Source organism: Crassostrea angulata, chromosome 7, assembly GCF_025612915.1.
Source record: "Crassostrea angulata isolate pt1a10 chromosome 7, ASM2561291v2, whole genome shotgun sequence".
Lineage (NCBI taxonomy): Eukaryota > Metazoa > Mollusca > Bivalvia > Ostreida > Ostreidae > Magallana > Magallana angulata.
Genome location: NC_069117.1, coordinates 1,588,492 through 1,610,273, shown reverse-complemented (window position 1 = coordinate 1,610,273; position 21,782 = coordinate 1,588,492). Strand labels below are relative to the sequence as shown.

The following is a 21,782-nucleotide window of genomic DNA, read 5'->3' as shown; positions in this document are numbered from 1 at the left end:
TACTCATATTTATATAATTTTTAGCCATTGTGCGATTAAATATTTAAACATAAACAAGCAAAACCCGCTGGCGCCTCAATTTGGCGTCACTTGTATTATGGGTTTTTTAGTACAAAATTGATACGTAGTGTTATCACAGGCAAAGGCACTGGAAAATGTAAATATATAGAGAGAGGGTCTGATTTTTATTACTTTTTTCCTTCATATTTCATAGAAAATGACAGTTTAAAACATGATTGTTTCAATGAGTTTACCAAAATTGAAGCCAAGGTACTCCTTATCAAACAAAGCTATAAAATTGTTATGAAGCGTCCTTGAGAAAATTTTTATCTTGAATTTCATTAACCTGTTGGCACCTTTTTATTTACATCTTGACCTTAATAAAAAGTTTTGGGTAAAACGTGGTAAAACAAAATCTCATAATTTGTGATGGTTTATATTTTTATCCCAACTTGATTGTTTTCCATCCCCCGGCCTTGTCAATACTTTCTGATATAATATGTACAAAGATAAAGCTTAATATTTAGTCTAGTAGTTTTTCTTTATTTCACCCTTACAAACCTGAACAGACGAAATGTCATTTTATCAGTACGCCACCAAACGCTGTCCAGTGACTTCGTAGTTGTGCTTTCCATCCATAGACATCCTTTATGTAGACGACATCTCCCTTGTGCAGGGGTAGGGCAATACTGCTACCCGCTGTTAACCACTGACCACTGCCACCATTGTTATTTGCTGCCTGACGAGCTTTTATTGCTCCATTTACAAACAACCCGGCATGCGACATTGTTTTAGGATCACTCATAGTATACCAATTGAACTGGTAGATCCCGTCTGTCGGTGCGGTGAATGTCCCTGTGCTAGGATTGTAGGCCTTTCCTACATTGGTAACTACTTTGTCATAGACCCAGATAGAGCCGTGATGGTAGGTTTTATATGAACCCAGTTCTGCGTGGAAAACTACTGGACTTTTTGAAGCTACAATGAAATGAGCAGTTAGTTGACATATAAAAGTAATGTAGACTACTCTCTCTCTCTCTCTCTCTCTCTCTCATTGAATTGACTTACTTGTAATTATTTTCAACGGCCTTATTAATTCGTCATGGATTGTGAGTGATAATTAATTTTTACTATGCTTTAGCAATTCATAAAAAAAAAACAGTAAAATGTTGATATATAAATGGGCAAATTCTTTTCAAATAAAAAATAAATGCTTTGATTCAAAACAAACGTACATGTATATGGCCTCCTCAATATCACCATAAGTCTCAAATGCAGAATGTTTCAAACAAAACATCTTAAAAGCTATCGAATCCATCGTATGGTTTAGATTAAAGGAATAATTTACTCATCATTTAGGAATGCATTAGAAAGATTTTCATTCACGATTACTCGACAAACCATTTCTCAAGTGGCACCTCAATGATAAAGCTTTGTACCACAGTAACCACGTTGAGGATACGTCATAGTAAAGGCGTCAGTGAAATCAGTCTAAAGAAAGAAACCAAATGATGGAACGGAAGGAATAGAAACGCGTAATTACGAAATACATGTAACCGTACTTTTGGAAACATCCAACAGGTTGATGAGTTTCTCCAGCAGCCTGAGTTGGTTCTGGAATAATGACGTCGTCAGTGTGTTGTTACAGTTACCACGGACTATAGACAAGCCCAGAACCCACAAAAAGAAAGAAATGGTGACCAGTTGCTGCAAAAGACAAGAACCATGAAGCTCAATGCAAGGAACATGTCGTAGAGTTCAGAAAGTAATACCCAATTCCATGTGAATGTATACGGTATAATACTAGTAATGTGAATCATTATTTTCAACCATATGAGCTGCAATTTTCATGTTAAAATATTTTTTTACGAAAAGTTATTTTCTACTAAAATGACAAAAATACCATGGTTCTTAAATTTCTTTTAGCCATATTTGTGGGGAAAAGCCATTAAGAAGCTTTAATTGGAGCAAAGTTGAATTATTGTCGCCCTGTACAAAAATTGAACTGCTTTTTATTCCTTAGAGGAGAAATCTTTCTTCTGACAGAAATTAATGATTTTTTTTTCAAATCTTATTTATCATTTAAATTAATGCTTTAAATTTAGACTTATCATACTTGCAGGTTTTTGCAGCAAAATAAAATTCTAAAAAATACAGCTCATATTACTCTAAAAATGATCTTGTTTTTATATAAATGACATAAATAAGCAGTTGATTTTGCATTAACGTACTATTAACCCTAAATGTCTATCTCTTATCTCGAATATTCATCATTAAAAGATTCAGGCTGCTGCCATTAATAAAATTTTCTTTCAGTATAGCAAATTCCCTACATCTTATAATATCCTAATCCAATAATGTACCATTTGCCATGACCTAAAGAAAACATGCATTGGAACTTTGGCTAACAGACGCATATCTGCAGAAAAGTGGATGGTAATTTTTATACATAGGAAAAATTGATTTGATTTATTCTGACAAAATTCTCAAAACTGACCAGCTTACCATTTTCGAATTCCGTGTTTGATAGAGTCAATATCTGCAACTGCAAAATTTTCTAACTTTGGAATCCTCTTGAGTTGCGTTTTCCACCTTCACAATGCTACTGTCTACCTTACACAGACTGACAAGTGTCCTTAAAGGACAGGTGACACAATCACAAAAACATTGACCAACAAGTTGAATTGTGAGTGAGATACAATTTCTGCAAAATTTTCCTTACTACTCCCATCTGTTTCACAGCTATTGCTGAATTACTGAGCTGATAAAACGCGTGACCTCAATATGCATATCTGAAGCCTCTGAGATCGGAAACCTTCGGTGCGACGTAATAGCCGACACACTGCCCATTCGCTGTATCTTTCAACCATAGGGATTTCTAAATTGCTCTTATCTAAAATCTGAAGTCATTAACTTTTGCTCACTGCTATTAAAAGTTAGAGAACCCAGTACATAAACAGAGTTATTCTACGCTTAGAAATCCCATTTCTGTTTCCTCAGCAATCATGAATAAGAGTAAAAATTGTGACCTGTACTGTTAACTTTTCATTGATCTATATACTTCATGCTGGAAAAACTATGTCGGATGTTGGATTTTTAAAAGATAAAAATCATTAAAAACATGGAATCATTGTTTCTAAAGAAAGGATTTTGTTTTGTCAACACATAGTAAGTGATAATGTATAGAGTCTTTTCGTAACCAGGAATTTCACTGGATCTTAAACCCTAAATAAACCCTAATTACGTTAATTGTACTTAATAAAGGATTTTTTGATTTAAGAAGTAATACCAGAAATCCTGGTACCTGTAAGCAAATGTGTTTGTAAATTTCTTTAGTTCCACAAAATCAGGGGTCTACTTTAATCTCAATACTAATAACCGAAACATTTTTTAATTTCATTTTTTAGTATGGTATTTGATCATGTTTGTTTATTGAAATTTAATTAAAAGAACTACCAAATTTCATAAGCAGTAAAGACTGAAACAGTCGTTTTTTAACATAGTATTCAGGGTTTAAAAACGTATTAATCTCAAGACTCCTTGAATTTTATCCAAATGTAATTTGATCTTTCTTTTAATAGTTTATGAAGATCATTTTTAGGTAGTACTTTTGATTTGTGTACATTTATAATTTATTCTGTATTGTTCAAACCTAAACAAAAAGCCCCAAAAGGAGCTGTTATGCACACTGATGACATCTTATATACTGACATTAGATTCAGATGGACAATGAATTATTTTTTTTTACAGCAACACCAATTGTTACAAATAGTACACAAAAAAGGATTTATATGACTGTAGTATAATAAAAATCTAACTCATCGTGCTCCCGGTTGAGTTTTTTTAAAGAAAAAAATATTTAGATTAATATCAACTTATTCAAATCAATGTTTTGGATCTGCATGATTGGATTAATATACATATTCAAACAATTTATTTCAAACTGAATACTGTCAATCTGAACAAGTGGTTGCCTGTCTGGCTAATAATCTGCTATAAATGATTATCAATCACAGAATCTTCAGATTCATTCTAATCTAATTACTTTTTTTCAATTTCTATTACCACTATCTTATGTACACAAAATTTCTCAAAAACTCCATTAACCAATAATACAACATGTAATCTTGTACATTCTATAATCTTCCTACTTTGTTTTCAAGAGAGGGTTAATCCACTAAACTTTTCAATAAAATATGCTTTTAATAAATTCACTTTATTTCAAAAGCATCATTTGCAACACAAATACACTATCCTGTACGTGTAAATAAATCCTCGTCCATTGCTCTGTTTACTATGTAGCCGATAGCTGACTATGTCATCTTTGACGAATAACGCACAGGGGTTTCTTATCTCATTAAAGATCGGCAAAACTCGGAGATCTGTTGCAGCTGGGATTTTCAGCACACTTAATTGAGCTGTGTGTTCTTATCTGCTGCTAGTCAAATAGAAAAATTGTTATAAACTGATTTATATTTATCATAGAAAATGTTTTTAGAAGAAAATGATTTTGTGTCACCTGTCCTTTAAATCATGGCTGTCTGTTTCACTTAAATATATCTATTCAAATATTGATTGCGGTAAATAATAGCAGGAAGGATGTCACGCAATATAAACATTATGTTCACATGTAACATGCAGTTTGAATGCAATGCAAATTACTAAATTGACGAGATTCAAAACCTTCTCAGACGTTGTCCCTTCTCAGTAGAAAACATCGCGGAACTATTCACATGCCAACTTAATACTCAGTGTAAGAGTAATACGAAGTGATAATTTTTTGATAATTTGAAAATAATTTTAAGTGATGATTATTTGATAATAGAATATTTACCTCCTCTGCAACTTTTGTTACAATAACTCCAGCAGAAATTTTGCTTTAAACAATAAAATCAATTTTATTGTTAAATAGCTTTAAAACATTGTGTTTTGACAACAAGTTTGAAATATATTTTTAACCGATAACATAGAAATCACTGTTTGAGAACTGTTTATGTAAATTACATGTAAATTCATACGCAGTGATTATGTTGTTGCATTTAGAGGCATTTAAGGATCACAGAATTTGATGGAAAAACACAGAATAATAGAAATATTTTCAAATGAACACCGCAAACTTATTAAACAGTCGGACTTAAACCTATAAAGATAATCAGCCACAAGCAACTATAAAGACTGGTGTAGTTTTCTCAATGATAACATACACACTAGCTATTTGTTTTGCTTTATTTCGACCCCACAAGCTCTGATGGCACATTTTATCAATTTATCAGCACGCCACCAAACGCCGTCCACTGACTTCGTAATGTAGCCGTCCCTCCATACACATCCATAATGCAAACTACATCACCCTTTTTCAGTGGGAGGGCCATGCTGCTACCAGCTGTGATATATTGGCTAGTACCACCATTGTTGTTTGCTGCCTGGCGCGCTTTTATTTGTCCATTTACAAACAACCCTGGATGTGACGTAACTTTAGGATCACTCAAAGTATACCAGTTGAATTGGTAGATACCATTTGTAGGTGCAGTGAATTTTCCCGTGCTTGGATTGTAGGCATTTCCTACATTGGTGACCACTATATCATAGACCCAAACTGAGGTCCTATGATAGGTTTTACTGGAACCCATTTCTGCGTGAAAAACGACTTGGTCTTTGGAGGCTAAAATGAAGCCATGAACATTTAAGAGACAATGTACTATACTTTCTCATCGCTTCTCTTTCTGAATTGTTTGATTCAATAAACTGTTAATTGTCAGTATAAAGCACTGAAGAAGTTAGCGAGTCTGAAACTGTGATAAGATTTAATAAATAGGTAAATATAATCTCTAGAAATGAAAATAGAGAAATATAAACAAAACCATGTTTAATTTAAATTGTTGTTCTTGATGGCGAATTTTGTCCAACATTTTAGAAATTGGTCGACATTACTAGTATCGTAAGTCACACATTTACCAGGTTAACCCATTGCGAGATTCCAAAGTTATTAATAGTACCAGGATTATAATTAAATGTGTCATGAAATCTTATTATATCCTTTCAAAATGTCCAAAAACAGTGCAAAACGCTTAAGACTCACGACATGTACATTTAGAGACATTGTCCAACATGTTGATGGCTTTCTCTAGAGAACTGAGTTGGTTCTTGATCAGTGACGTTGTCAGTGAGTTATTACAGTCCCCATGGGCCACAGACAAGGCTGCGAGAAGCCACACCAGGGAGCAAGTGACGAACTGCTGGGAGGAGAAAGAACGCTTAAGTCTAAGAATTTTCAAGTACGTACATACAAACCATGTTTGATTTGTTATCAGGTTGGATCAACGCTTCATACAATTCTGTATTCAAAGGTATTTAACAACAATTTTATGCCTGGCTGAAAGCACAACTTGCTGAATTTTTTGTATTTACATCTCTTGGGAAAATTTTCTGTTTCTTATTGATATTCGATTCGATTCTTTTCACATAGTTATTACTGGCTAAAATTACGATATAACCATATTCAATTAATTTGCCAGCATTTCATTCCTTTTATTGTTTAGAAAATGCCTTACTTAGTAGTGTATAGTTCATTTAATGACACCAGTTAATCAAATGTTTATAATAACGTCTATGATAACTTGCATGCATTGTTAATGTGTCGTCTTATTTCATTATTTTCTGGTTAAAAAGTTCGATAATATTATTATTTTATATGGATACTTGAATAAAGATTCAACATAGACATGTAAATAGACACAGCAAAATGGTTTTGTTCATAGTTCAGCAGTCACTTTGGGAAAACCCCCTTTTTTTGGTTTAATCTATATTGCTCATTACTTCCATATCTTTTGAACATTTTATTTTACTGATAAATATACTTTTTGCACAGAAGTTTTTAACTCTGCATCAAAAGAAATTTGGTAAAATTAGCTTACCATTTCAACTGTTGTGTATGATATAATTTCTATATACGAAATATCTTTGGAATTCTTTGAACTTTGTCTGGTAATCCTCCTGAACAGCTGAAATGGTTTGGTTTATTTGCCTTCTTTACACACAAAGAACTGATTAGATGTTTAAATTGCTTTTACAATGGTACGCTTCTCTCAACAATGGCATCTGAACAATATTTATACTTTACATATATAAATTAATGCTATTAATCATTAGAATATTGTCACGCAATATAGTCATTATGTATCATATGTATGTTATAAAGTTTCCTTAACAGGGAGTTTAATTTATATAATTTGTTAGTTTCCAAATATATAAGCTATAAATCGATATCTTTTGGTATGTTGAATTGCTGTTAAAATATTTTATGTATGACATAAGCGTCACAGTACATCTTTCAATCAATCAGAGTTGGGGTCAATTACTTTGAAAAGTAATTAATTAGTTTCAAATACATTGACAATTTTATCAATTACTTGCAATTACAATTACATTGATTTTTAAAAATGTAATTAATTACTCTCAATTACTTTGATAAATGTAATTAATTACATTTCAATTACTTTAGTTTTATTTTTTTGAATCTTGAGAACATATACATATATTTACGACATTAAGATTTACAAGGTTTTATGTACGGTTATTTTTTAAAGGTTGTATAGTTCAGTCAGATCATATTTCTTGAAAAATAAATTTAACATTAAATTCATTAAGTACCATTGAGTTCATTTTTGGTTCTGAATAATATTTTCTCTATCACCATAAGTCTCAAATGCAGAATGTTTCTAACAAAACATAAAGCTATCGAATCCATCGTATGGTTTAGATTAAAGGAATAATTTACTCATCATTTAGTAATGCATTAGAAAGAGTTTCATTCACAATTACTCAACATTCCATGTCTCAAGAGGCACCTCAATGATAAAACGTTGTACCACAGTAACCACGTTGACGATACGTCATAGTAAAGGCGTCAGTGAAATCAGTCTAAAGAAAGAAACCAAATGATGGAACGGAAGGAATAGAAACGCGTAATTACGAAATACATGTAACCGTACTTTTGGAAACATCCAACAGGTTGATGAGTTTCTCCAGCAGCCTGAGTTGGTTCTGGAATAATGACGTCGTCAGTGTGTTGTTACAGTGACCACGGACTATTAGCAAGTCCAGAACCCACAAAAAGGAACATATGGTGACCAGTTGCTGCAAAAGACAAGAACGATGAAGCTCAATGCAAGGAACATGTCGTAGAGTTAAGAAAGTAATACCCAATTCCATGTGAATGTATACGGTATAATAATGTGAATCATTATTTTCAACCATGCATATGAGCTGCAATTTTCATGTTAAAATATTTTTTTTTACGAAAAGTTATTTTCTACTAAAATGACAAAAATACCATGGTTCTTAAATTTCTTTTAGCTATATTTGTGGGGAAAAGCCATTAAGAAGCTTTAATTAGAGCAAAGTTGAATTATTGTCGCCCTATACAAAAATTGAACTGCTTTTTATTCCTTAGAGGAGAAATCTTTCTTCTGACAGAAATTAATGATTTTTTTTTTCCAAATCTTATTCATTATTTAAGTTTAAGTTGATGCTTTAAATTCAGACTTATCATACTTGAAGGTTTTTGCAGCAAAAAAAAAAAATCTAAAAAATATAGCTCATATTGCTTTAAAAATGATCTTGTGCAGGACCTAAGAACAAACTTAACACCATGTCAGCAAATTGCACGAGATAATATTGGCAAAGCTCAAAACAGACAAAAACGTTATTATGACACATAATTGTATCAAAATACATATAATATTGGAGATGTTGTTCTTAGAATAGATTCAGCTACAAAAGTGGGTCAAAGTTCAAAACTAAGATCATCTTCGAAAGGTCCACACATTGTAACTGAAGTTAAATCACCTGTATTATTTAAGATCATGGATAAAAGAAATAGAGAAACTGTCGTACATCATGACCGCATCAAACTTTGTCAAGATCTGGATTATCCCGGCTGGGTTAAAAGAATCAGAATGAAATTTTTGATGAGAATGACAAAGTATCAAAGACTAGTGAGGGATCTCTAAATGCAGCTTTGGAGTCTGAAGAAAAAGTTTCTGATATTATTAACCTTTTTAATGCTAGGTATGATGTGTCGGATATTCTGATGCATCATCCGAATGCTAGTTCAGACTCTAATTCTGCAGATACAGATAGAACAAATCAAGAAATAACAAGAGGAAAAAGAACAAGACAGAGACCAAAATACTTGGCAGATTTCGTACAGGATTAAATTAATATCTCTGCATGTGAGTAACATATTCCATGAATTATATATTTTCATCTAAATCATATTTTTTTTAAAAACCCAAAACAAGGCATTATGCTTTCTTTTTGCACGCTTAAATTTTATATTAATCAACTAGAATTAAGTTTCAGTATTGTAAATGTAAGTTTTGATTCTTTTAGAAATTTCTGATTTAGAGGAGAGTCACTTTGAACCAGATTATGATGAAGATTGTTTCCCAGACCATTTTAAAAGTTTCAACATTAGGTAAAAAGGGGAAAAAAGTGTCCTGTATGTAATTCAAGGTTTACTCATGTAAGATGACATGTCATTCAAGAACATATTCCTTGGTTTATGTATCCTAGAACATCTTGCTGGAAATGTGAACTAGGGTTTGGCCAAGAAAGGTTTCTAAGATTACATTTGGAAAAAGAACATTTTGATCATTCCACAGATTGCAGATATGATATTAACATTCATGGTCAAAGATGGATTGAAGAGATATCTATTTTTTTTGGCCAAGTTTGACTATCTTTCATCAACACTAATGAACGATTCATGTCCTGTCAAGGAGCAATCTGGCAAGAGAATGACCTTGAACAAATTTTATATTATTTGAACGAGACAAAACAACATTTCTCTTTAGCAAATATGCCTTACCCAGCTCAAAATTTCACAAGTATATTCCATTGGAAAATACTGAGCATTCTTTTGGAAATGAATAAAATTCATATAGTTTAATTGAAAAATAACAAACTTCAGAAAAACAAGAAAATACTTATTGTGGGTTCTTCATTTATTTATTGGGTACATCAGAGAGCAACAATGCTAAATTCCTCAGATCTTGGTATAAAAAATGCTCATATTACTTGGCATGGAATTAGAGGAAAAAAACTGTTTTCCCTTGTTGAAACTGTTAATTCTCTAACATTAGTCCTGATATCATTGTCATTCACTTGGGATCCAATAATATTTCTTTTTGTAGCTCACCACCTCTTATCAAGAAAATAAAAACTGATATAAGTTTGTTCACTGGTGGATGACTCTGACAGCTCCAGTGAAAGTGATGAAAGTGGACCAGAGGAGTAGATGTGTGGCAAGTATGTCCAGTTTAAGTTGTACATTTACCTGTACAGTTCTGTTTTTTCATTGTATGTTGACTTTCAGAAACTAATGTTTTGTTTCATTTTTTAATCTGTACTGATGAGAGAGAGAGAGAGAGAGAGAGAGAGAGAGAGAGAGAGAGAGCTGTATTAGATAGTATCTTCTGAAAATATATATCATTGAAAAGTCCCTTAGCTGTTGATACATTCGAAACTATCATAATTAAGAAGAGAATAAATGCAACACACAAACACACATTTCAATTTAAAGTCTTGTAACAGTGGGTCTTTTTTGGAGTGTTCAATGACTCTTATTTCAGGGATAGTAGTTTTACTGTTTTTGTACTGTACGTGACTGATATCATTCACCTCATCCAGCTTGCAGCGAGCCACACGACACAGTGGGTCTATTGTAGGTCCCTGGTCATTATGTTTACCCCGTCACAACGTACTGTACTGATTGTGAGATTTATCTGTGATTTTGTAGACAGCACGATTATCATATATTTCAACTCTGTTACAATGTTATGTTTTGAAGAAAAACAGCTTCCTAGTAAAGATATTAACCTAAAAGTAGATTTGTGTGTTTCCTGTGTAATAATTTAAAATACCTATATTTAGAGTGAGTACTGATGTCAGTGTGTTTTAAAGTCAACTTCCATCCGTCTGGGATCTCCTTATATACATCGTTCCTATTTGGATAGACTTTCTTCAGTTCTTGACAATTCACTTTTGTTGTTAAATGAAATTTGTATGCCCCCATCGAAGAAGGGAGGGCATATTGCTTTGCTGCGGTCGGTCCACCAACAGTTTACTTTCATTTTCTTTGCAGAGGTATGGTGTCCGGATAGGGCCATTTGCGTTAGCGCGACATCGCGTACAGAAAAACCAGACATCGCGCTAACACACAACACGCCCTCGCGCTAACGCAACTTTGTACAACACGCCGTCGCGCTAACACACAACACGCCGTCACGCTAACGCAACTTTGTACAACACGCCGTCGCGCTAACACACAACACGCCGTCACGCTAACGCAACTTTGCACAACACGCCGTTGCGCTAACACACAACACGCCGTCGCGCTAACACAACTTTGCACAACACGACGTCGCGCTAACGCAACTTTGCAAGTTTCACAGTCTAGTAGGAAGTCGTGTCCGGAAATATCAGACTGCGCATGCTGAAATATGTATGCATGCACGCAAGCATGGATGAAAAATAAATAAAATGTACTTTAAAATATATATATTATTTTTATTTATTATCAATGCATATGAATAAAAATATAGTTACTAGTGTGTAACTAGTGCAGGCCTACAAATTTCAGCATGCGCAGTCTAATATTTCCGGACACGACTTCCTACTAGACTGTAAAACTTGCAAAGTTGCGTTAGCGCGACGGCGTTTTGTGCAAAGTTATGTTAGCGCGATGGCGTGTTGTGCAAAGTTGTGTTAGCGCGACGGCGTGTTGTGCAAAGTTGTGTTAGCGCGACGGCGTGTTTTGTGTTAGCGCGATAGTGTGTTGTGTGTTAGCGCGATGTCATGCTGGCAAAGTTGTGTTAGCGCGATAATAATGATTAAGAACTCAGCATATGTTTTGTTTTGTTTATCGACACCGACTGACTTGATCATGCAATATTTACATTTTCTAGTGTCTTTGCCTGTGATAACACTACGTATCGATTTTGTACTATATAACCCATAATACAAATGACGCCAAAATGAGGCGCCAGCGGGTTTTGCTTATTTTGATTTAAGTATTTAATCGTACGATGGCTTTATTGGATTTGGACACCCCCCGACCAAAATTATCACCTCATAATACTCAAAGAATGATTCCTTATTCCTTATGTAAGCTCATAAAAATAACCTACAAGCTATAAGCTTCATAAGAAATAGACAAATTAAATTCAGAAAATATTGATGTTAAAATACTTACACTTTTCATGTGGATTGTAGCTAGAATACTGATTGTCACGACAGACGTCGTGACTATTCAGTCAAACACAACAGAATTTGTTTTATATTTACAATTTTTATATAAAAATAAAACCAAACAAATATACATATAATAAACAATAAGATATTTAAGTTTTCTGATGTCCATAGTCTTCGTCACAGGCATGTAGAAGAGTAGTGGGTAGATATGGCATGGCGTGAGACAGTGGCGGACAGGTATTTCCACGGCGATGGACTGCCAGAAACTGGATAGGGACCTTATTAAATTAAACAAATAAACATATTTTGAGTTACATGATTAATATACCTTACATAAACATAGGCTAAGTCGCACGGACTTAAATATAACATTAAGGCAACAACAGCACGCCATACAATAGCACGAAACCACAGCGAATACGATCACTGCATAACGTTAAGAGTATCACACTACTTAACACAGAAAAACCACGTCAAAACGATATACAAATACTCCGTACTACACGGACAATATACAAGTACACCGAACTACACGGCAAAAATACAAGTATATCATGCATTTATATCCCAATATAAAGCACACACACTCGACACGTGACCACACAGGAATACGCGCGAGCAAGCACCTATGTTTAACAGTTCTACCTCGTAAAACCAGTATATTAAAAGTAACAAAAAATACTTAATATAAACTCCACAGTAATGTAAAAAGACTGAGCCGTATTTAAATTACAAAAGCATAAAATAGTTTAACTTACCCCTAATAGGAGAAAGGGTTACTCAAAACCTTAGCTGCTCATACCTGTCATGGGGAAAACGTGGCCACTGTCTGCCAGGTCTGCAATGCGGCAGTTTAAATAAAGTAATCAAACAATAGAAAAGAACTGACCAATACGTACTATAGCTGACACCGTGTCCAGAGAGGTACACTACGGGTAAAAAAACTAGTTACACAAGAACGTTAAAGAGGGTCTCTACAGGATACTTATATGTAAAGAAAACAAATATAATACCGGTAGATACTGATTTGTGACACTGATGATCGCTGCAAATGTTGTTGTCAAAACCTCCCGACTAAATTTGAGTCGACAATATTTTTACAGGAAGTGGTGTCTATTCAGTTCGTTGCTGTGCACATATGGTCCATATGTATTAATAAAGAGCATCCAGAAGGATAATTTAAATAATTTATTGAATATAAAAACTGATTATACAATCAATCCTTTCTAATCATACATTTGAATAAACAAATTTTTTAATTGTTATAATTGAGATCATAAATGCTTTTTAGTGCATCGGCCATGGTTATGTACCCTGTAAAGACCCTCGATATTACATGTTAACCATATTTTTATTTGTAATTTTACCGCAGCATATTGCAATAAACAAAATTATTAACACAGTTATTTACTTTGATTTCCATGCACACATATTTTTCAATCATTTGCTGAATAATGCATATGCATGTACACAGCACTGTGCATCGTGATCATTTTTATGCAAATAAGCCGACTTGACAATTTATAACACCATATTTAACGACGTTATACAAGAAAAGTATGAGAGATATAAAAAAAAGAAAAATATTTCCAGAAAGCACATATTCTAGAGAGTATATAATGGTAAAATTTTCAATATTTGAAAGTAGGCCATTTTTCATGGTTTATGGGTCGATTTCTTTGGAAATACAATTTTGATTTTTTCTGAAGTTTTATCCGGAAGATTTTGGGGTAGAATTGATGGTTGGGAGGGAGAAAAGAAAAAAAATCATATCAACAAAGAAGTAGGAACATTCATTGAAGAAAAGGGAGGGAAGGTAGTAGGGCACAATAAAATTTAATGGAAAAATAAATCTCTGTTTAGGGGAGATATAATTCATTTGTCTGACAAGGGAAATGACATTATATTAGAGGACTTTAAGGAATGTCTTGGAAGATTGTGTTGATTTTTTGTATGGTGATTTTTAGTTGTAAATAAATGTGTAATATACAACATTTGATTTTTAAGATTTTGGCATTAAGTCGCAAATTCAGATTTGTGCCATACTGTGTGATTTTATTAAAATGGGGAGGAATGTAGTATATGTAATTAAGATCGGGTTCGACAGATCAGCTGATTGATCGTCGCCCAGTTGTGAACAGAACCTGGAATAGTACAGACTTCTCCCGGTCGACTAGGCTATTCAAGACACAACTCAGGTGGGTAGTAACTTAAAGTTACCCCTCACCACTTGTCACGTTTAATACTAACGAATAAATAAATTCAATTATTAACATCACTTCACAACAGTATGTATTTCTACGCTAGTGTTTACTATAGTATCGTTCAACCAGACGATCCATGGTTTCCGTAAATCTTCGACAAGCAGAGAATTTCTCTTGCTTGTCGGAGATTATCGGAGACAGCCGAGCGTCTGGTTGAACGAAGCTAGCGTTCAATATTGCTTGGATCCATAGAATTTTTCAGAAATATTTCGATTACTAATACGTACGTTGATGGAATTGATAGTGTCTTTAAATATTACACGACATAATTCATATGGGGTTTTCTCGAACTTTCTTTTCGGAAAAGTCCGAGTATTCATACAATGAAAGATGTGCGTAAATCAAATACATATAAGAAATCACTTGTCATGCAAAATAACATTATCGTTGATTCTGAAATAAATAATAATCGATGAAATCAACTCCCGTCAGTACTTCTTTTCTTTGATTAAAAGTAACACCTTCTTTTGTAATTTAAAGAGGAATGCAATGATTCCCTTGATAACTGTTGCTGATGTGAACAATGTAGGTCAAATTTCTCTATTTTCTATTAAAACACTTAGCCTAAAACTACAAGCCATGGTTTTTATAATAACCATGCTACAAAACACTCTGACAAGAATAACAATTTTGTATTCCCGATTAAATTAATAACTGTCACTTGTTTCTTCTTCTACACATTTGACACCCATTAGATATTATCTTTTTACGTAGGTAGGTTGACAATGTCGATCATATATCTTCTGATACACTTTTGACAAATCAACATGTAATTAGTGAATAATTTTTTTTTTATTTTGACTTTACATTCAATGAAACTGCGATATGTCAATTTATCAGTACGCCACCAAACGCTGTCCATTGACTCCGAAGATTTGCCGTATATCCATAGACATCCCTTATATAAACTTCATCTCCTTTGCTTAGTAGAAGCGCAATACTACTACCCGCTGTAATAAATTGGTATGAACCGCCACTGTTATTTGAAGCCTGACGTGCTTTTATTTCTCCATTTACAAACAAACCGGCATGAGATGTTGCTTTAGGATCACTCAGAGTATACCAATTGAACTGGTAGATACCATTTGTGGGTGCTGTGAATTTCCCAGTGCTAGGATCTTAAGCATTTCCAACATTTGTATTAACTTTGTCATAAATCCAGATAGAACCTTTTTGGTATGTTTTATATGAACCCAATTCGGCATGGAATACAACTTGTCTTTTTAAAGCTACAATGAAGATTAATACTGTAGTGTAATCACACAAATAAAAAAATACATGGATAATAATGTACCTTTCTCTCCCAAATTAAAATATTAATATCAAAGAAGTAGGGCGAATAAGGCAGATAAAATACCTTTGTAGAAAGAAATAAATATACCGAGACATTTTACGTTTCATTCAAAATCCGCTCTCAAATATGTATATACTGCATAATACCGATTTTTAGAGCGTACACGTGGCTAATATTTGAAATATTTTAATACAAGCTGTAGTATGCATTTTCGGTGGGTGTTTGTACCCAATGGACCCCAATGATATAGATACCACCAAGTTTGATATGAGATGCCAAAATAGAATTTAACTTTTTTGATTCAAAGATTTTAATTCAACAAAACTTTTTTTTTATTTTTCTTCAAATATTCAAATCGACTTTTGGTGTAAATTTGGTAAATTTTCGACCCGACATAATTTTATTATGATATAAAACAGGTCATTTACATTTTAAAAATCGCAATTGGCATTAGATTCCTATGAAGAATTAAGCTTTTGTCAAGTTCATGTGCTTAGAATTCTTTTTATATTTTTCTCAATGTATGTTAACATATTCAATCTTTAGTTGGGGAATTTTGTCTTCACAAATAAGTTAACTTATTCTCAAAGTAATAAGTTTAAACACGATTAAATTAAACAAGTGAAACTCGAGACTTACGACATCTATATTCAGATAGACTATCCAACATGTTAGTGGCTTTCTCCAGCAAAGTGATTTGGTTTTGGATCAGTGATGATATCATTGTATTGTTGAATTCACCAAGAACAACAGACACATCTAGCAGCAGACAAAGAAAGGAGCAAGTGGCAACCAACTGCTGTGAAAAAGAACGCTGATGCTCAATGTCTGATTACCCCTCATTTAATTATTTTAGAGTTTATAAAATCATGTGGTGATTAACAAGTATTTTGTTAATACTGCAACTGAAAAGGGGAGCTAGTTTCAATCAATTTATGATCATTATTTGAACTGCCTTCAGTTGCATAATCTAGCACTGACCAATGCCTTATAAATAAAAATTTATTCAAGTAACTATACTCTAAATTCCTTATATTACGCGAGTACTTAATTCCGCGATCCTGGTGGTTTGTATCAAATTGGGAGAATATAAAATCGTGAACGTGGAACTTTTCTCCTTATTTCCTATAGTTCTGAACTCTCAGATTATAATGGCGAGATTTTAAAATCCGCGAAGGGTGTTTCTCGCGATTTTACGCGGATATTAATTCCTAGCGTTCAATTAAGAATCTACAGTAATTGATATATTCTTGATTGTTAAACTGTTTCTAATTTAAGCATTTGAGATTGGATAAAGGTGGGTTATTTCATTGAGAACACAAATTGCTGACGCCAAACCTCTTTCAAAAAAATTAAAATTTAAGAAAATAATATGTACACGTTCATTTAAACATACAAACTGGTCGAAGATAAAGATAATGTTCGTAATTTTACTCTCTTTATTTTGATGCTTAAGGGACAATCAAAATTGATTTTTTTCATTTTCACTCTTATCATCTTTACAACAAAGTACCTGACTTTTAATTAGGTAGAGATACTTAGTCATATGATACCTTGCAATTAAAATGTAATAAAACCAAGTTGATTTAATTTGAATAAACCAGGAAGCAAAGGTTTAAAAAATAAAAAAAACAAAAATACTTACCATTTGTGTATATTTTTGTTGTGCTTTCACGGCCTGAGCTTGATGCAAAGTAGTAGGTTAACTGTTTTATAATGTCATTTTTACTTTATCATTAGTAAATTGTTTTAGTTAGCAATTGTAAGTATTATCATTCAAGATATAATTTATAACTCTTGTTTATGAATTAATCTGTACTGTTTGGTTTGTACTTCTGGTTAGAGCCTGTTGAGAACATGATAAATGAAGGCAACAGCTGAATACAAAATAGGCTGGGCTTTAAGCTTATTTTCTGTTATCTACATTGACATTAATGATATTTGCTCTAACAAAATTGACGTTTAAAACATTGAATCATATTTTAGCTTGCTTTTTTACTCCGTTGCGTATATCTAAAGCCTATATAAAATAAAGGTATAGATTTAATTTATTGGCACATATTTAAAAAATATATTATTTTTGTATTATTTGCATTTTTTTCTTTAAGCAAGCTAAGCCGGCTTGACTTCATGTGCAGAAAGACGCTAAAAGTGTTGTTTAATTTTGTAGGATGACACATAATCTTGAGGTGTTGTTTCCTTTATTTGTTATATTGGAATTAAAAGTTCATGTGGCATTGAAAAATAAAAATATCTTGGTAACTCTAACCAAGACTTTTAACTTTACAGCGTATAAAAATTTAAAAAATTGATTATTTTCAAATAAACAAAACTTTAAATATGTATGTCAATATGGTTTGAAACAAGGCGTTGGTTATACTCATTTTAAAAAAAAAATATTTAGTCGATTTGTTGCGTAGACCCTGAGGTCCACGCAGAAAATATATAAGCGGGGTTAAACCGAATGCTATGGGGAAAATTCAACCTGTGCATGAGTTAGCCTGGTTCCTAGGCGTAATGGGTAGCTCAGGGAACCAGGCTAGCACACGTTTATCTAAATAGGTATCAGGATACCATACCAAGTTCAAAGGCGCTGTAATTGTAAAGTTGTCGGTAAACAGTACAGAAACAAAGTATTCCGTTTAAAAGAAATGATCGGCATGTGATAGGAACTGTCAGCATTACGAAATAATTTAATTTTATGCCGAAACTACAATAGGCATCAAATAGCATAATTTGCAATCATGTAGCTTAACTTTACTTTTACAGCAGGCGACGTTACAGTAGAGTACTTCCCGATTACATTTTTTTAAGCATTTAAGTATGATTGAATAATTATGTGACTTTATATAATAGATGATTGAATAATTATGTCACTGTATAAAAGTTAAAATCTCAAGAAAAATGCATCAAAATATGAAATTAATTTACACAAAGCTGTCACTGCATGTAGGTTACAAAATTCTGCAAGCGTAATGTGTGCGCAAATAGTAGAATTCGCCGAATGCCTGATACTATACATGCAATCTTTATTAATATAGATCATAATTATTTTTGAGAATGAACCCTTTAAACTCTAATATAAAAAGTCAGGGCTATACATATACGTAATATACCGTACAAATTTAGTGGTTTAAAGTGGGCTGCTAGAGTCGGTGGAAACTTTGATAATCTTAAGGCTTTCACGTTTTCGTTGAAAACACATGCATGTGGTCCACGTATTGCAGTCCTTTTTTAAAGGATAGCAACTTGTACAAAACATTATCCTGGAATATTTTGAAGTGGCCAGTTATTCTTTCTAGAACATTCTAGAGTGTCCAGGTAATTCATGTAACTTCTTGTACACATATATTTTAGAATATGCTAGAATTACATTATAGTAAAAAATACCTATTAACATGTTCAAAGACATTAAACTGTGAATAGTTACCTACTTGCTGGGGCATTGTGATTTGTGAGATCTATTCTGCAGGTTGTAACAGACACTTTTATGTTTAGATTCTTAGTATATATATATATATATATATATATATATATATATATATATATATATATATATATATATATATATATATATATATATATATATATATATATATATATATATATATATATATTAAAATAATACACTCGAATTTTTAGTCTTTAATACCGAGAAATCGGAAAAATACTGTCTTTTGTTTTTTTATTTTTAAACATCATTGGTACTTGAAGATTACCAATTTGTTTTTATTTTCTCTCAGTTAAGTTTCGCTAATTAATAATCAACGAAAATTCCTCAAAAAATCCCGGAAATCATATGGATTGTTTTGGATTTTACAATCATGCGCGTGTGCAATACATTCAAGCTAACGGGATATTTAGTTTATGTTTCCACAATATCACATCTGCATGATTAAACTCAGAAATGATAATACAAATACGGGTAAATTTTCAGTGGACTTTTGCTATATATTCTGTTCATATAATTTAATGATTTCTTATGAGAGAAAGTATAAAATAACAAATATACATTTCAACTAAGTACTTACTTTCATCTTCGTATGACAAAAAATATTTGATAACATGCAAAAAAGTTACATTATATTTGATAGGAGAGTGAAGATAGAATATGTTTTATCGTAAAAATGAATAATGTCCTACACACCCAGTTTTACAAAAAATATACGTGTAAGTTGGTGAAAAGGTGTTGAATTCTTCCATTCTATGGATTAAAATTTTTAGTTGAAAGGTATTTGCAGTCTCAAAAAGGTTTGTTGTTATGTATTTGACGGTTATTTTCAAGGCAACTTCATTCAATAACTTCCTCCAAAATCGTTCCGGTACGATTCTGCAATTTTCCAATTTTCTGCTACTTTACGGGTATAAGGGAGAGCCTTTCCCGAGACACAGTTAGGTTATTCAAACTAAGGAAAATGTAGTGAAATTTTAAAATAGCATTACTGTAGGCTTATAGCTTTGTTATGCAAATGTCAATGATAAGGTGTGTCGATGTACCTATTTCGTAAATGTCCCATATGCAATGTGCATATATATATATATATATATATATATATATATATATATATATATATATATATATATATATATATATATATATATATATATATATATATAATTTCAAATAATGTTGAATTTAGAATGTGTAAATTAAAATTGTTTTAAGTCTTATCAAGCACTTCAATTTTACAATGTGTAATATTTAACTATACAATCATACTGATAAAGTGAAGATTCTTTAAATTTGGATCTTTTGACCAAGACCGGGATTCCAAAAATTTAAATTCCATTAAAATTAGATACATAAAGATGATTCATCTTGTATGAGTTAATTAATGGTGTTAGTTACAAATAAAACTACATTTATGAATTAATGGTGTTAATTTCTAATAACATTACATATATGAATTGATGATGTATGTTGGCTAATAGATATTTGAAGAGCTGTTAGATATTTGAAGAGCTAGACATGTATGAAACAATGATATTAGTTTTACATATATTTAATATTGCTACATATATGAATTGATAATGTTAGTTGTTTAATAGGATACATGTATGATTTGATGTTGTTAGTTATCTTATATCACTACATATTTTAATTGATGATAATAATTGTCTACGATGAAACTGATAACACTTTTACACATTTTTTAATCTGTTATTGGTGTTTGATTTGGCAAAAAAATTTAGAAGTTATTGATTACTGAATAATTCAATTAACAAATTAGAATTCTTGTATTTTATATTAAAAAGTTCATTGGTACCTTTAAAAAAATTTATGACACTAAAGCACTGTTACAAGTATTCCTTCATTAAACAATGTACTGGTATGCATTATTTAAACTTTTTTAGATTAATACAGGTATATATGTAGATATTTTGCCCCCTGTTGATTTGTAGAATTAATTAATTATTCGTAGTCATGTGAAGACTATGCATATCCCATATACAGTCATTACAAGAGTCAACTCCCCTTTAGTATTATGATTTCATTTTTGCTGTCACTTCATATGGAATTCACTGATAATGTATAAACTATATAAGGTAAAACTATTACACTACTCCTATACAATAATGATGGTATGATAACATTTTTACCTCTAGAACATTTAAGATAGTATTTTTACTTAGTCTAGTTACTGTGTCTGCATATGAATATCATTGTGACTACTTTTTGCGAATAATTAGCTATATGAATCAAATTTAAAAAAACCCATGTATTTTAATATTACATTGTATATGTATGAAATGTGAAGTTTCAATGTTACAGTTCAGTAAAATATTCTTTAATTTAACTGATGTCAGCTTTTTTCCTCCATACATAGTGTAACAATGTATATATAATGCTAAACTACCGGTCCTGGGGAGTTTTTGAAAGTCGAAAATTGTTTAACTTAAAGACAACATATTCCCAAAAGTATTCAGAGTCCAAAGACAGATTTTGGATATAATGTAAATATTAATGT

The 21,782-nt window shown here is 32.1% G+C and overlaps 1 protein-coding gene and 2 pseudogenes across 1 annotated transcript; 1 reads left to right on the top strand and 2 right to left on the bottom strand.

The window, feature by feature from the left end:
- Window positions 1-186: 186 nt before the first annotated feature.
- LOC128191672 (uncharacterized) lies at window positions 187-6,223 on the bottom strand. The gene is made up of 4 exons (XM_052863859.1): window positions 6,080-6,223; window positions 5,277-5,662; window positions 1,563-1,707; window positions 187-978 (listed from the first exon to the last, which is right to left on the bottom strand). The coding sequence occupies exons 1-4, from the start codon at window positions 6,108-6,110 to the stop codon at window positions 578-580; spliced, it is 963 nt and encodes a 320-aa protein (XP_052719819.1). The 5' UTR covers window positions 6,111-6,223; the 3' UTR covers window positions 187-577.
- Window positions 6,109-14,416, top strand: LOC128155537 (uncharacterized; annotated as a pseudogene).
- Window positions 14,417-15,243: 827 nt separating this feature from the next.
- LOC128193266 (complement C1q-like protein 4) lies at window positions 15,244-17,544 on the bottom strand (annotated as a pseudogene).
- Between the last annotated feature and the right edge of the window lie 4,238 nt (window positions 17,545-21,782).

Excerpts from the sequence above, each read along its gene's own strand:
- LOC128191672 (XM_052863859.1), bottom strand. The coding sequence starts at position 6,110 with ATGTTGGACAATGTCTCTAAATGTACATGTC. Across the intron at positions 5,663-6,079 it reads TGTCTCTAAATGTACATGTC|CCTCCAAAGACCAAGTCGTT; the intron begins GTGAGTCTTAAG and ends GCTTCATTTTAG. Across the intron at positions 979-1,562 it reads CCTGTTGGATGTTTCCAAAA|CTTCAAAAAGTCCAGTAGTT; the intron begins GTACGGTTACAT and ends ATTTCATTGTAG.